Genomic DNA, 16,894 nt, shown 5'->3' with positions numbered 1-16,894 from the left:
ATAGCTAGTTTCCATTCCATACATCATATTTGCCTATTGTTTTGCCATGTATGTTTTATAGTTTAATTGAATAAATGTAATTTTATTTAGATTTTGCTTTCTTTCTCAGTTAAACTTGCAAAAGGCATATATGTAAGGTCAAAGGTTTTCAAAGTGAAAGACAGAAAAAAAGGAAATTGAATACTTGGCATTTTTGTTTGGCGTGCCACCATCATCTCTTTTTTATGGGAGTAATTACTGTCACTTTTAATTTTCTGTTCTTTTCCTTCCAGGTGGCAGACATTTTTGTTAGAGCTTTTCCAGAACAGCAGGACTCTATACGTGTTGCATTGAGGGAGAAGTATAACTCTCTATTTAAACGCCTTAGGCAATTGACTGTAAAAGGTAAACTAGATACAAAATGAATTTCTTAAAGTTTTTGTTTTATTTATAAGGATCTGTGATTTAAACAACCAAGTGTCTTTTTAACTGTCTTGTGCCTTGTTAAATACTTAAAAGCCTGACATTGAACATGAGTAAATTGTATGGCGTAGCATTACTTAAATATGTATACAGTTCTTAATTTAAAATATGGAAGTAACTCATTACATATTGTGAAGCTTTTGATGTTCATATATCTCATAGGTGACCAAGTATCCTTGTTCCATCTCTAAGAGCCAGATTACAAAAATGACATAGCAGTGGTAGAGAATGTCCAAAGAAAAGTGACTAAGCCATATGACATATGAATTAGGATGAAATAAAGCAGTTGATGGTAGTGAAATTAACACTTAGTTAGAAACTACAATTTAAAATGTGGGTGTGTGGAGATGCATTTATTTACTATTTGGTGAGTGGTTTCAGTTTGGTATTTAGGCATGTGCAAACATGTCTAAGTAATGATTCTGTCAATTGTTATAAAGGGCGAGTTTAATTGTAAATATCTGCAAGATTTTGCATTTGTGTTTTTGACCCTAGATTGAGGCACTCTCCAGTAAGTACATGGTTACTGGGATGTAGTAAAGTACAGAAGTTGAAATATTCCTGGGAGGGAGGTAGCCAGAAAAAAGGATTCCAACTTTCATTATTAACACACACCATGCAGTAAATATGTTATTGGTAGTATGCTTTTTATATTAATGTAGGATGTGATCAAATGACTTTAGGGAGGCATATATGGGTTCAGTAAAATCTTTGATACACAGTAAGATGCCCAAGAAATCCACCACTGTGTGGTATGTATGAGTGGACTTCGAACAGTTTGTATTTTTTTCTTGGAACTTTACAAGGTAGAGAAAGTTCTGTATTTTTATGTTGTGCTAGGGGTAGCATACCACAGAAATGTGTTTTACAAAATGAGAAATAAATTATTCAGATAAATATTTTATTTGGTTTAAGTTATCCTTAGTTTGTGCAAAGTGTTTTCTGGTAAATTCTAATTCTAGTATATAAGGACTCTAACAACAATTACATTTCAAAAGTTTAAGAAATTTTACCAGGCAATTCCTTACGATTATTTAAAAAAAAAGTCCTCAAGTATACCTTGTATCTGCATGGTTATTCTGTTTACTCAACACAAATTAACATGGTATAAAATAAGCAGAAGTAAACTGGGTTCCAAACTCAGGCTTGCCCAAACTGTCACACAATCTGTTGCTAGCTTAAGTAATACATGTGACACAGAAACTATTTGAAGTTTTACTTCTTTATTTTTCATTCAGAAGATGTGAAAAAACGGGCCTAACCATAAAAGATATCCAGTGGTGGAAAAAGATTTTTGGGGTGACCAGATAACCTGGGTAAACTCAGAAAATTATCCATTAAGCCTGTAGTACTGATGATGATGAGAGGGTTTAGTTGTATACATGTTACATTTGTATGTCTTTGTCACCATGTTACACTAACTAGCTCAAAACATTATTATTAAGCTAGGCAACACCAATTTCCACTGAATAGGTTTCTTTTCATATTTTGTAAATTAACCCATTTTACACCCTTTTGTGCTCTCTTCTCAGGTCCTGACACAGAAGACGCTATGCCTATTATCATTCAAGATCTTCTGAAGTTGAGAATTAAGCAGCTGAAGAGAATTGCTAGAAACATTGGTCCAGTTGAGCTACACATCTGGGAAAGGACAGAGGAGAGCTTAGGGGAAAATGACACTCCTCTTTATGACAGATTTTCACTGGGTACCAGTTTAAGCAGGAGTACACTAACAGATTATGGCAGAGCTCAGGTCTATAGTGATGGAGACACTGCTGACAGCATTTCAGAACAGCTTCCAGTAGTTGACAGGAGAGATGAATTTGAAGCTGATAACAGGTGTGCCACATCATTTTAAGGTCTCACTCTGCTGGAATTCTAGTAATGTTTTTTTTTTCTTTGGCATATGGTCTAATGGCTTTATGGCAACACAGTAAATGTCTAGTTTGCATTTATATTTAAACTCAGGCTAGTTCACTTAGTGGCCATGACCTGGTCACTTCTGGAGGTGCCACTTGTTTTATTGCTTACTTAAAATGTGAAAGTGCTTTATTTTCAAATACATGCTATTAAACAAAGTGAATTAACATTTTGTTATTTTTTTTTGTTTAGTGCTGAGCTGGATCTGAATAATTACTCAGTAATCAGAATCTGTGCCTGCATTTTAGTTTTTGTTTGTACAAATCTATAGGATGCATAAGAGTAAATAAACTGTGGTTTACAGCACAGATAGTTAGTGCTCATTTTTTTTATTCCAGGCTTGTGTTTGCCTGCCTCTAAATTATTGCAGTTACCACATGTTTACTGTGCATTTTTACAGTCTCCTAACTGATGGGTAATATGTATGTCAATTTCCTACTGTTCTACCTGTTTAAATACCTCCTATTTTTAAATTAGGTGTGGCTCTGAAAATATTCTTGTAATTTCTCGTATTTGGTGTAGACACAACTTGACATGCACTGTGAAGAGTAAAATGCTATTACACAGTACAGAAACTTTATTTTAAAATAATTCTGCTTACGATAGTATCACTTAATTTAGCAGCCATGTTTTTGAAGAGCTATAAGCCTGAGGAATAACATTTTATAAAGTAGCAGGCTTGTTAATGTATAGTGGGAGGTGTTTAATGTTGTTTTAATACTGAAATGTTAATGTTGTTTTTCAGCCAGTACATCAGATCTCAAAGTGTTACATTAACTTCTGTGACAGACGAAGGCAAAGAGAAACAGAGTGATGTAAATAAAGACAAAGCTGATAACACTCCAATTTTACCCCTTGTGGGATCCTGGGAATTTGAATGTGATGATGATGAATATATTAATTTTTTAGAGCTCTTTTTGACATACTTGCTGGAAAGGGACCTGATAAGTAATGCTGACCCATGTGTTCCATATCTTACCACCTTTTCTAAATTGTTAAGAAATCAGGAGTTGAACTCTTTTCTCTTTGATGTGCACAGTACACTGAAAAGACACCAGAATCGTAAGAAAAGTAGTGGTAATGTCTTCAGAGCTGGCAGTTGCTATCGTCTTGTTCCTGAAACACAACCCTTTCAAAAAGGAGAATCTTCTCACGTTGTGACTTGGAGCACACAGTCAGGACTGAGGCCTGTAAGCTCAATCACAGATCACACAAGATTCAGTTTAAACAGATCTTTATATTCTTCTGGTGCTAATAAAAGCCAAGGTTTATTTGGTTTGAGGCAGCAGCTTGCATCAAATTCTGTGGATGGCACCAATAATGTATCAGTTGGACAAACAAATGTTTCAGCAGGACATCAAAGTGCCTTTATCTCTGGGTTATCTACTCCTGGAACTGAACAGTCTGAAAAGTATATTTACCAGGTCGTATTGCCAAAGGATATCACCCCTCCAATGGATGAGCTGACTCCAGATTTACAAGCTCAGTTTAAATTAACAGGGAGACTTTTAGAGTGGATGATCCGCTGGACAAACCGCAGGTTGCTAAGAGGGTCTGGTAATGGAGAGAAGCAGAAAGAAAACAGAACTGTGATTCGTGTCAAGAGCACAGCTCCAGCTATTCTTAGCTCATTGTGGATAATGGAAAAGAGGTATTCAGCTGGAACTCTGATGGATAAATGCTCACAGTTAAAGGTAAGCTGAAAAACTGTCTCAGTAATTCAGGGCCCAAGCAAATAAAATTCTAGCTTCCAACAGCTGTATAGTTTATTCAAATAATATTTAAAAATGAATCTTTCTTCAAGTCATCTGTACAGTCCTCATAATAAAAATATGATACATTAAAATCTGAGGTGTCATCAGCTTGGTCCAGAGATAGGAATACAAGGCTTATGTTGAGACTTGAGGGAGCTATTTAGCTTATTGCATACTTAGAAAATTTTACACAACAGGATTGTACATTTAAATGTTGCCACCATTTGGTAGAAAGGAAGATAGTAACAACAGGCTAAGAAAGTAACAGTGTTAAATATAGGTAGTTTTTCTTTTCATTTAGACCAAATGTATAACAAATCATATTTTTACAGGTGAGGGCAAATTACACAGCTCATTTTCTTGATGGTTAAAATAGTCCAAACTAAATGTTCATTAGTTTCCCATTTCCTATTTGAAGAGCAACTCCATTTAAGCACCTTTCTTATAAATCATGCATTTTAATGTGTACTCATAGACTGCTGATTCATAAGAAATCTGTGGAAAGAGCCTGTAGAAATCTGTAGAATTGTGCCTGAACTATTACGTAGTTATTCTAAATTGGATTGAGCTATCTTAATTTTAAGAAAAGCATTAACAAAAGTCTTATTCTTTTTTCTCTACATAAAGAATTATTTAAACAGATCATAATTAACAAAATATACTCAGAAAATAAAACATACACAGGCTGATTTATTGTACCTGATATATGTATATATGAGGTAAAATAAAACAGAAAAAAGCAAATGGAATTTTCTGCCACCTACTTACTGCAAAAACCCAAAGGATGGACTTACAGAAAATACATAGGAATCTGTAATTAAAACCTCGGTGACATGCCCTCATACAATATGCATGTTCTCCCTGTATTTGTGCGAGTTACTCACCCCACCCAAAGCACCTGGGTCTGGCCCACTCTGAGTAAGCATGGGTGTGTGTGAGTCGGTCATTTTCTAACCTGCTTAGTCATGAACAGGGTTGCGGGGGTCTACTGGAGCCAATCCCAGGTAGCATAGGGTGCAAGTCCATCACAGGACAAACACACACACACACACAGTCTTTCATGAGCTTACACTCCATCCAATGTTAGCTGTTTTAAAACCATCAATGACTATCCCAGAGTTTTCTTTGTTTTTGTGTTTTTTTTCTTCCTCCTGGAGTGCTGCTAACTGGAGTTTATGTCTGCTTGTCTTATCTCACTTTTAATGATAATGGACTTGTACTTTAGCCATTTTTTTGTTAATCAGAATAAAATTTACTGTTTTACTGTGTATACAGTCTACTTTTTGTCAACATGATATATGGTTTCATTATTTTGTCATTTTTTTAATTATAGCTTGGAAAATGTACAAATACTATAACACTGTACTCAGTAGAACATGCTTTACAAAAGTAAATTGAAACTGAATATTTCAGTTACATCGTGCCATGGTAGCCCTGAAAGAAACAAGAACACAAATTGGACCACACTTTTAAAAGTAAACTGTGCTGTTTTGCAACATTGTACTTTAATTGTCAACAGCAGAAATTATTTAATGTTCCTTACGATGCTTACTTACCTATCATTTGCTCCTGTATACTGCCAGGATAGACTGTGGACAGAGGAGCTTTATAGCTGGGGATTTGTACTTTCATTTAAATTAATACAATATCTTCTATGGTGCATATTTTTGTGATTTTGCGGCAAACTGGAGTACTTGAAGAAAACCCACTCGGACATGGGGAAAATGTGCAAATTGCAGACAGATTTTGACCACCCAGAAATCTGAAGCCTGGTCCCATGGGTGGATGGGGATACATAGATATGTGTAAAAGGAGGCACACTAAAGTGAAAGAGCTGTGGGCACTAGCTTGGTAACACCATATATTTTGAAGAAATGCACAATAATGAGAAAGAAGGCATTAGACCACAGCACTAACCCCTAGATAGAGCATATGCTGTTGTCCTATTGATATGAAAAGAAAATCAACTAAGAAGTTAACATTATTTTAAATAACTGAGAATATTCTCATATATAGAAATTAGGACCGCCCCTTTGTAGTCAGCATCTAGAGCCGTGTGGCTAATGAATTGCTCTAAATGCTTCAATGAGAGCACTACTTAAACATTAGCACTGCCGCCTCACCATGACAAGGTTCAAATTCTGACCCAAGTGCTGCTGGTGTGGAATTTAAACATTCTCAACTTTTCTGTGTCATTTTCCTCCATTACTCCAGTTTTCCTCCCACATCCCTAATATGTTCAGGTCACTTTGAGTAGCAATGGCAAGGTGGCCTTCAATGAGTGAGTGAATAAGTGTGACCTTTGATGGACAGATACCTGCTCTGTGCCCACTGTTAGCAGGCCCTGGAATCCCCATACAAGACTAGGTGGGTTCAATACTAAATGGGTGGGTGTTTACAATGGGAGTATAGTGAGTGTATATTATTTCTGTTGTGCTACTTGACAGATAAAAGGTCATGGTGTTTCCTTAGTGGACTTTCTTTCTTTAGTCACATAATGTCTTATTTATAGCTGCTTATTATTTTATTTTGATCGAAGTTGCGTATTGTAATTCTATTTATTTCTTCTACATTTTAGATAACTGAGGATGAAGAGGCATCTCTAGTGTTGCTGCCCGAGTCCAAATTAAATATTAACAGAGAAAGTAGCGTCGACACTGGGTATCCTGTGTCAACTGAAACTCCTGTCACCCTTTTAGATGCAGAGATGTTTGAGGCACAGGATGCAAATGACCTTGAGTAAGTATTAAGTGGTTCTGTAGTGGTTTGAAACTGAAGTAATCTGAAAAACGCTAGTTGCCTTGCAGATATAATAAAAGTAAAGGGATAGGTATCCTGTTTTTACTGTTTATTTTGCCATGTTGAAGGACACAATATGTCATGGGTTTATGTCATGGGTTTTTTTTTTTTGCATTATTGATTTCTTAAATATTAGTATCCCTCTTGTTTAATGAGACAATGGTCACATATGTTTGACAAAGCTATCCTGTTACCTGATAACATTTCAGCTTGGTTGTTGTTCCTTTGGCTGTCCTTTAGTGCAAGTGGATAGTAGTGTTTCTGGTGCCTATGATATTCTTTCAAAGATTTAACAAACTGAATTTTTTTGGTTTGTTACAGATACTCTGACTTCTTTGTGAAGCATAAAAGTAGACAGAGTGACATTGGTCTATCCCAGTCATATCACTCTGATCAAGTCGATTCATACTTAGATTATAAATTTCAAAACAATAATACTCCAGTGGAAGATAAATCAGATGTGCCTTCTGAAACAGGTCAGTCTGCTTATCTACTGAGAAATATTTTGCTTCTAAATAGTAATGTATCAGATATGCAGTAAATACTCTCTATATTATCATTTATGTGTTCCTCTGTTGTTGAATATATAAATAATATAAACGTATGTTTCCTTTTGTAAAGACGAAAGTGAAGATGATTCACCAGTGCTACAATTTCATCCTAGTATTTCTGTCAGCATTAAGGCTGTTTCCAAGTCTTCTAATTCACAGTCAAATGAGGTCAGTGATTAAATTAGTTAAAACACAGCTTTAACTTATGCTGTTAATTTATTAATTTATATAGCTCATCTTTCTTTGATCTTTTATTTGCACAATATGTCCAGTTTCAACTTACCTTGGATTATACTGAACCACATGATCACCTTCCTTTTAAAATCCCTGCAATTATACTTTAGTATGATTTTAAAATAACATCAAATAAACACCATAAACTTGCATTTAAGAATGAAGGCATGATCTTATCCCAGTTTAAGTGTTACAGATCTGGCTATTTGTTTTTGAATAACTGTTTTTCATTACTGAGTGTGAAATAAACAGAGACAAAACCAAGTTAAAAAGTTGAGGTATTCCACTGCGGTATCTCTGTATACTTGGAACTGTTGGCAGTAAAAGTGAAAAAAGGTCTTTGCACACAGAGCTCCTGAATGAACTGGTTACAGGGTAACAAAATAGCTGTTAAGTAGACTAATGATAGGAAAGGGCGGGTCCAGGTGAACCGGACATGGAAATGAGGTCATCAGTGAGAGGTTCTTTTGGTTGGTCTGCAGAGGGAGAAGGAGAGAAAGCATTAGAGGATAGTGCCACCCCTTGGTCTGGGAGCTAATTAGTTATTTAATCCCTTAAGCTGTCTCCCATGCTCAAGTGTGTGACATGAGTCATGATAAGCATTGCCATGTCTATGCAGTGTTAAGTGCAATGCCATTATGTCACAGGGCACAGTCACATACCCATACCTGCTTTCTAGACATACATAAAATTGTCAGTTATTCTTACGTGCACATTTCATAGATGTAGCAGAAGACTGTTGTTCAAGAGGTAAAAAATGTTTTGATTCTAAATCTGGAAAGGGTGCTCTGTATTGCCTCTGCTTTTAATTGGACAAAGGTTAGCTCCTATGTGATATCTGGATTGCAGTACACCATAGCAGATTCATTCCTGCCTAGATAATGTGTGCATGTACCAGGACCCGTTCGATTTGCATTCAACAGTCAAAAGATGGCTTAGAAAATATCAGCCTGTCATGGTGTCTCCTGAAGATAACACAAAGATAAAAACACAGTTGTCTGAATTGTAATAGAAAATCAAAGAGTGAGACTACAGACATTTTAAGGATTGGTTATAGGTCAGGTGAAACTATTGTTGGTGAATAAGAAAATATAAAAATATGTTACCATATCACATCCAATGATCCCGGGAGAATCTCAAGGTAATATATTAAAACTGAGAGGGAAAGCGTTTAACTGGATATAACCTTATGAATTAGTGTGAATACATCAGTTTAGTCACAGCAGTGTGGTTGCACAAACCATACAAAGTATTTTTGAATGCTATAGAAAATATTCATTAGTGTTATAAAAAGTATATTAGCATTCATGGCAGTTATGTAGAAAGAAATCCAGCTTGTTTTAGTTTTACTGGTGTTTCTGTAAATAGGTCAAATGAAAACCATTTTGGTAACCCCACTCATAAACCTTTAAGAAAAGGCCTTGCAGACACAGGGAGAACATACAAACTCTGCATAAACAATGAGTGGGAATTCAGTTGAGCCTGAATAAGAAATGTGAGGCAGTTAAAAATGAACATCACCAAATCTCAAAGCATGCACAACTATATTTAAGAATTGTTTTGCCTATAATATGTTTTATTATGTACAACGTATTATTATATATGTAATGAACTGCTATTCAGTAAGTTGTAATTCATACACTTTTTGTTTAATATTTGTTCAATTTAAATGTAATTTTTATAATACTTGCCAATAGCCTTTCCCATAACAGCACAGTTTGGATAATATTTGAGCTTTTACATAAAATGTTTTTCTGTAGCACTTAACTTGACCGTATTGTGTGTTTATGTTCAGAGACAACCAATTTTGGATGAGAAGTCCACACAAGACAATTCTGTAGGGGTATATCCTGAAGAATTAATGAAGTAAGTAAGCTGGAACTGAATACCCTTAGTTAAGAGTAGAACAAGCTGAGAACTTGTAATGTGCCTGCCTTGTTCAAACAAGTTGGCTGGCAGCCGTCTCCTTGGAGAGAGCGTAAACACAGCTCTTTGTAATCTTATAGAAACGTTACCTTTAGAAGATATTGTAGTTCTGCTCAATGTAACGATTGTTTCAAAATAAAATGGTTTACAATTAGTGTAAAAAACAATGTTTGAATACATCTTGCAGGAATTAAGTTGCTTAAAATACAAAGGAAATGTGTGAGTTTGATAATTACAGATCAACTTTGTTTACTGTCATCTTCATAGATCTGAATTAAAAAACCAGAGAAGTAGTCCTGAGCCTGTTAGCATTGCAGCTACAGAGACGGCAATGTCACCAGAAAGACCAGAGATGACAATGTCATCAGAAAGGCAAGTATAAAGATATTTGTCATTTCTTTTCCAGTCATTTTCTGTTACTTTAATGTCTGAATGTCATTATATAACTGAATAAAGCTATAAGTGTGACAGTAATAGTAAACTAGAAAAAATATAGTGCTCTACTGAATGTCATTATATCACTGAATAAAGCTGTAAGCATGACAGAAATAGTAAACTAGAAAAAATATATAGTGCTCTACCTTCTCTCTCAAGTAATAGCTTGTTGCACCAGACTGGCTAAAATGTGAACCTAAACAGGAACTTGGAGATGACTTTTCATTGCCTGGAGCCATTCACCTGATGCCACTATCATCACATGATTAGCACTTCAATACAGACTGCAGGAGGGCTATTCAAATTTATAATGTGTATTTATCACTTCCAAAAGAGATACACAAGTCAATATGTCTTCCAAAAAAGACGCATGAGTCAATATTTCTCTATTTATTACCTTAAATTTTTTATTTAACATTTAATTCAGTGATATAAAACATTTTAGCATTTCATGTATTTCTCTCTGTTTTTCACAAAAAAATGTAGTTCTCATAAATGTAAACTTAAAAAAGATTATGAAAGCACATAGTATTTATTGACCCAATGTGAGAACACAGAATTCAGTGACTGATGATGTCTTCTCAGCTAATACACAGGAAGCTAAAAGAACTGCATTGGGCTGTTTTCCCATTGTTTGAATTTTGTTACATCTATTTTTATGTTGGGTTTTAAATGAGAACTTTTTTTTTAATCCTTAGCAGTGTTTCTTGTCAAGATGCCAATGTACAGACCCCAACCATTCCTTCAGTTTATCTTCCCACAAGCCAAAACTGTGATGCTGAGTATACACCCTCCCATGGTCCAGCACAACAGCAAGGAGCTCAGAACGGCACCCCTGATGCCCAGTCTTCTACCACTTCTGAAGCTGTCAGACAGATGCTTCAGGATGAAATGTTCAGACTTGTGCAGGTGAAAAGACAATTACTTTTCCTTCCTATAGTTTTAGTAATTTTTTTTTTCTAGGTGGAGAAACATACTTAATATAAAAAGGTTTTGTCAGAGATGTGTGAAGTGTGACTAAAGGTTACAGAATACATTTCTTATTCTGTAACAGTTGCATCCAGCAACATTTTAGTAAATCCGCTTTTGTTAGGTAGGAAATGATGACCATCTCCAAGGTTGGAAGTAGGGTGTATAATTTTCCTGGTAATCTTACTTTTTGGTTCTCATTTATATGTACCCTAATGTATTTTCACTTGTTCAAATGATGACAAATACTTAATATCACTGCATAATTCAAACTCAAGCTAAGAAAATATTTGTGGGTGAGTATTGGTGGATGTGCTGTAAAATCAGAAGCCATTTTCTATTTCAGAGAAGACATGGCAGGAAGTGAAGAGAGTTACTATATTATTTTATTATTATATAACTATATTTTTAGAGTGTAATTACTTCATAGTGAGGCTCCTGGACTTGCTGAGGAATACTTCTGGTGACTTCAAAGCCACATTATCAGATGAATTTGTTGTAATCTTAAACTGATCAACATCAGTAACATCTATCTATTCAGCACTATACCCATACACTTGAAGAATAGCTCTTCGCTGTTTATTTTTGTCTGGAAATAAAAGTTATGCCACATATGGCTTTATAGTCACTCTCCAATGTCTTCTAGGCCTTTGAATTTTTGTCTATGTTTCTGAACAGCCAATAAATGGTTATATACATTATATACGCCAGGGTGTGTACAGCTGCCCTAACCCGACTCAGACAGGCAGACAGTTCCAGTCCAGCACACTCATTTTATTTATAGTTGGAGAGTGCTTTTCTCTGTTCCCCACAGCACAGTACATAAAGCACAGTACAGTCCTCCTCTTCTCCTCTTCTTCTTTCTTTCTTTCTCTCTCTATCTCTCTCTCTCTCAATCTTTCTGCCTCCAGTCCTCCTGGCAAGCTTTGTCCACCTCCTTCTGACTCTGGCTCCTCAAATGGAGTGAGGCAGCTCCCTTTATTCAGCTCCTGGGAGTGCTCCATTTGGCTCATCAGTATTATCTGGAATCACTCTCAGGTGTGGTGGAAGTCCATTGTAGGCCTCTGCAGCTCCCTCTTGTGGCTCCCACGGAACCCAACAGGGCTGTACCAAACTCCAAGTCCCAGCATGCCCTTTGGGAATATGTGGTGCCACTGTTGCCCAGGAGGGCCGCCCTCTAGCATCCCAGGGGAGGTAGTGTAGTCCCTCGCAAATGTTCTCTTCCCCAGATCTTCCATCCAGCTGGCAACCCGACCTATCACAATATATAATGCTTTTAGGAACTTTTTATCCCTCTTTGATTTTTTGTTCACATTTTGAGATGTAATAAAATTAAAGTTTGATGTGTTTTATTCCAAGATCCAGGCCTTTAATGACCTCTTGAGCAAAGCCATCAGTAGTGTGTCTATTTGCTGCGGAGAGAGTGTCGACTTTGTTGAGAGGTTTACTTCCCTTGGCAGTGACATTCATGTCTCTGGTGACTCTTCCTATGAAGTTAGTAGACGGATTGGGAGAGCATGGATGATGAGGTCTCTGGAAAGGGGTGTGTGGCGCTCCCAATATCTATACAAAAGAATGAAAGTCCAAGTCTTTAGAGTCCTGGTGCTTCCTGTCTTGCTATAGGGTTGCAAGACATGGACGCTATCCAGTGACCTGAGATGAACACTGGACTCCTTTGGCTCTGTGTCTCACCGGAAAGTCCTTGGGTACCGCTGGTTTGACTTTGTGTCAAATGAGTGGTTGCTCATGCAGTCCTGAATGAGGGACATTACCTGCATTGTGAGGAAACATCAATTATGGCACTACAGCCATGTGCCGCATTTCCCCGAAGGTGATCCAGCATGTAGGATCATTGTCAGGAACCCGAGTAGCTAGTTGCCTACGTAACACCTGGCTGCGGCAGATAGAGGGTCATTTCCGGAGGGTGGGACTGGACCGTGTGTCTGTCTGGGGGGTTGGCAATCAGGATCCTGACCTGTTTCATTGTGTGTGTGGGTACAGCAACGCACTGTATTAGTGCATGCTCCCCAATTTGACTTGACTTGACTTGTGTTTTATTGGATTTTTTTTTACTACTGACCAACTAAAAAACTCAGTAATATTAAAACATAAATAAAGTTATACTCGCCCCTTTTAGTTTTATTTTAGATAAGAAACCAAACAGGTTAGGAAAACTTCAGTTTTTTTAGTATCAATGTCTGTCAGCTCAGTCTAATTGAGGTTTGCTTTTGATTGTCATTGATCTTTTAGGCTGCATGCTTTGTGTAATGTCCAGGGAGATGTATCTTCATCCAAATCTCAGGTGTCTTGCAAACTGCAGGAGCTGTGCCTCACAAGTCCTGCATCTAATTGCTAAATATGTGCAGTTTGCACGTTTTCCCCATGTCTGTGTGGGTTTTCCTTCCTCATCCCAAAAGCAGATGTACTGGCAACTTTAAATAGAGTCAGTGTGTGCATACGTAAATCCTGTAATGTACTGTCACTCTGCCCAGAGTTTCTTCCTTCCTTGTACACAGTGCTTATGGAATAAGCATTGAAGGCCAGTGATCATGAATTAGGTTTATCAGGTTTGAATGTGTGTGTATATTAATTATCAATAACATTAAGAAGCAAACATTGATATTTGTGAGTAAAGATTATTCTCCTTAGAGGTTCTTTTCCTTAATTTTGTTACTGATGCAGTTCTTGCAATACATTCTAAGTAAAAACATTTTCTGATATACAAACCGGATTCCAAAAAAGTTGGGACACTAAACAAACTGTGAATAAAAACTGAATGCAATGATGTGGAGATGGCAAATGTCAATATTTTATTTGTAATAGAATGTAGATGACAGATCAAACGTTTAATCCGAGTAAATGTATCATTTTAAAGGAAAAATATGTTGATTCAAAATTTCACGGTGTCAACAAATCCCAAAAAAGTTGGGACAAGTAGCAATAAGAGGCTGGAAAAAGTAAATTTGAGCATAACGAAGAGCTGGAAGACCAATAAACACTAATTAGGTCAATTGGCAACATGATTGGGTATAAAAAGAGCTTCTCAGAGTGGCAGTGTCTCTCAGAAGCCAAGATGGGTAGAGGATCACCAATTCGCACAATGTTGCGCAGAAAGATAGTGGAGCAATATCAGAAAGATGTTACCCAGCGAAAAATTGCAAAGACTTTGCATCTATCATCATTAACTGTGCATAACATCATCCGAAGATTCAGAGAATCTGGAACAATCTCTGTGCGTAAGGGTCAAGGCCGTAAAACCATACTGGATGCCCATGATCTCGGGGCCCTTAAACGACACTGCACCACAAACAGGAATGCTACTGTAAAGGAAATCACAGAATGGGCTCAGGAATACTTCCAGAAACCATTGTCAGTGAACACAATCCACAGTGCCATCCGCCGTTGCCAGCTGAAACTCTACAGTGCAAAGAAGAAGTAATTTCTAAGCAAGATCCACAAGCTCAGGCGTTGTCACTGGGCCAGGGATCATTTAAAATGGAGTGTGGCAAAATGGAAGACTGTTCTGTGGTCAGACGAGTCACGATTCGAAGTTCTTTTGGAAATCTGGGACGCCATGTCATCCGGACCAAAGAGGACAAGGACAACCCAAGTTGTTATCAACGCTCAGTTCAGAAGCCTGCATCTCTGATGGTATGGAGTTGCATGAGTGCGTGTGGCATGGGCAGCTTGCATGTCTGGAAAGGCACCATCAATGCAGAAAAATATATTCAGGTTCTAGAACAACATATGCTCCCATCCAGACGTCATCTCTTTCAGGGAAGACCCTGCATTTTTCAACAAGATAATGCCAGACCACATTCTGCATCAATCACAACATCATGGCTGCGTAGGAGAAGGATCCGGGTACTGAAATGGCCAGTCTGCAGTCCAGATCTTTCACCTATAGAGAACATTTGGCGCATCATAAACAGGAAGGTGCGACAAAGAAGGCCCAAGACGATTGAACAGTTAAAGGCCTATATTAGACAAGAATGGGAGAGCATTCCTATTTCTAAACTTGAGAAACTGGTCTCCTCAGTCCCCAGACGTCTGTTGAGTGTTGTAAGAAGAAGGGGAGATGCCACACAGTGGTGAAAATGGCCTTGTCCCAACTTTTTTGGGATTTGTTGACACCATGAAACTCTGAATCAACATATTTTTCCCTTAAAATGATACATTTTCTCAGTTTAAACTTTTGTTCCGTGATTTATGTTCTATTGCATTCAGTTTTTATTCACGATTTGTATAGTGTCCCAACTTTTTTGGAATCCGGTTTGTAGGAAAGCACTGGAAATGTATTTGAATTTTTTTTTTACTTGGGCACTATTAATGATCTCCCATCACCTCACTGGCGGCCTCATCTGTATAGTGCAGTTCAAATTAGGACAATCCTATGTTTTGTAGTGCATAGCTGGTTAAACACATTCACCAATACGTAGTTTATGATGTTTGGTATCTGATATACACACTGACCTCTTGTTTTTTTATTTCTCCTTCAGTTGCAGCAAGTAAACTTCATGAGCCTCATGCAAGTTGTTGGTTTATCATTTCTCAATATGCCAAATGTGCAGCAAAATCTTCCACAAGCAGCAACTGCAATGATGAATAATTCTCAGAATGTAAACCCTAGTTTGAGAAGTTCATTCTTTTCAGAAGAAATCCAGCCAAGTAACAAGGCACTTGATAACCAAGAACAAGTTTTCACGAGCAAATCACTAAATAACCCGAACTTGCAGGGAAGCACTAATGAAATCACCACAAGAGATGAGGTTCCTAGAAACCAAGAGCAAATCTTATGGAGCAATGACAACCAGAAATTTCAAAAAATAAGTGGTCAGTGTAATAAAAAGGATGAGACAGCTGGACACAGCAAGCAAATCTTCCAAGGCATGTCACTAAATGATCAACAGGATCGGAAAACCAGTGATCAGAGTGCTAGAGAAACTATTACAGAGGTAAGCAACTAACATACATAATAATGTGTGTGTGTGTGTGTGTGTGTATGTATATATATATATATATATGTATATATATATATATATATATATATACAGTATATATATATATACAGTATATATATATATATATACAATATATATATACTGTATGTATGTGTGTGTGTGTGTGTACACACATATTAGTAAATGTGGAAATGCAAACTTGAATTTGAATTTTGTTTTTGTTTCCTGTCCAATTAATGACTTGTTAATGAGTATTCTGATCAATGCATTTTATTATAAAGGGCTGCTTACTTTTTTGTAAACCTATGCCCATGTTGCCTTGTTAAACTCTCTTCAAATTTAATTATAATGTGTATGTTGTGGTGTGAAATTTTGTATATAAGTTGATAAATATTTGCCTGTCTTTATTTGTAAGTCAGATAAAGCCAATTTAATACTAGTGTTTCAGGAGAAATGTTTTATTTCATTGATGAGAACAGCAGTGCTTTCATGTCTAGCCAATCCCCTGAGTCTTTAAGACTGTCTCAGGATGTGAATTTTCGGAGAGGTGCCTAAAATTATTTTGGCAAGGGGGATTAACTGCAGGACAGTCTTAATTAGCCAATCTCCACATTAAGGCAATAAAACTACAGTAGCTGACAAGCTTCAGATCAACAAATGGTCTTGGGGGCAGGTGTGAAACAGCAGTGTGTGCACCCATTTGTCAATGGTATGGCTGTTTGGGATTGGTTTTGAATCACAGGCCATTCTGTACCATGACACCCTATTGGTGCAAGGATTTGGACAAATTTGGTCACTTTACCCCTCTCCCCCACCCCCTCTCTGTCTCTCTCACGCACACCATGGCCATGAAGAGAAGAACACAAGCAGAAAGCACAACTTG

General features: G+C 37.0%; 1 protein-coding gene across 10 annotated transcripts in view; it reads left to right on the top strand.

Annotated features, from left to right (window-relative positions):
• The window catches only part of cplane1 (ciliogenesis and planar polarity effector 1), a 114,098-nt gene that overhangs the window by 59,178 nt on the left and 38,026 nt on the right, over positions 1-16,894 (top strand). For 9 of the 10 annotated variants that reach the window (XM_039750557.1, XM_039750554.1, XM_039750550.1 and 6 more), the window contains 10 exons: positions 273-384; positions 1,995-2,301; positions 3,128-4,076; positions 6,715-6,875; positions 7,257-7,411; positions 7,557-7,654; positions 9,516-9,586; positions 9,914-10,018; positions 10,780-10,990; positions 15,550-16,005. In XM_039750557.1, the coding sequence (XP_039606491.1) occupies positions 273-384; positions 1,995-2,301; positions 3,128-4,076; positions 6,715-6,875; positions 7,257-7,411; positions 7,557-7,654; positions 9,516-9,586; positions 9,914-10,018; positions 10,780-10,990; positions 15,550-16,005 (2,625 nt within the window). The remainder of the gene's footprint in view (positions 1-272; positions 385-1,994; positions 2,302-3,127; positions 4,077-6,714; positions 6,876-7,256; positions 7,412-7,556; positions 7,655-9,515; positions 9,587-9,913; positions 10,019-10,779; positions 10,991-15,549; positions 16,006-16,894) is intronic. The other variant, XM_039750548.1, reaches the window with a different exon arrangement.

The sequence above is a fragment of the Polypterus senegalus genome, chromosome 4, assembly GCF_016835505.1.
Source record: "Polypterus senegalus isolate Bchr_013 chromosome 4, ASM1683550v1, whole genome shotgun sequence".
NCBI lineage: Eukaryota > Metazoa > Chordata > Cladistia > Polypteriformes > Polypteridae > Polypterus > Polypterus senegalus.
This window is presented reverse-complemented; position numbering and strand designations above follow the sequence as displayed.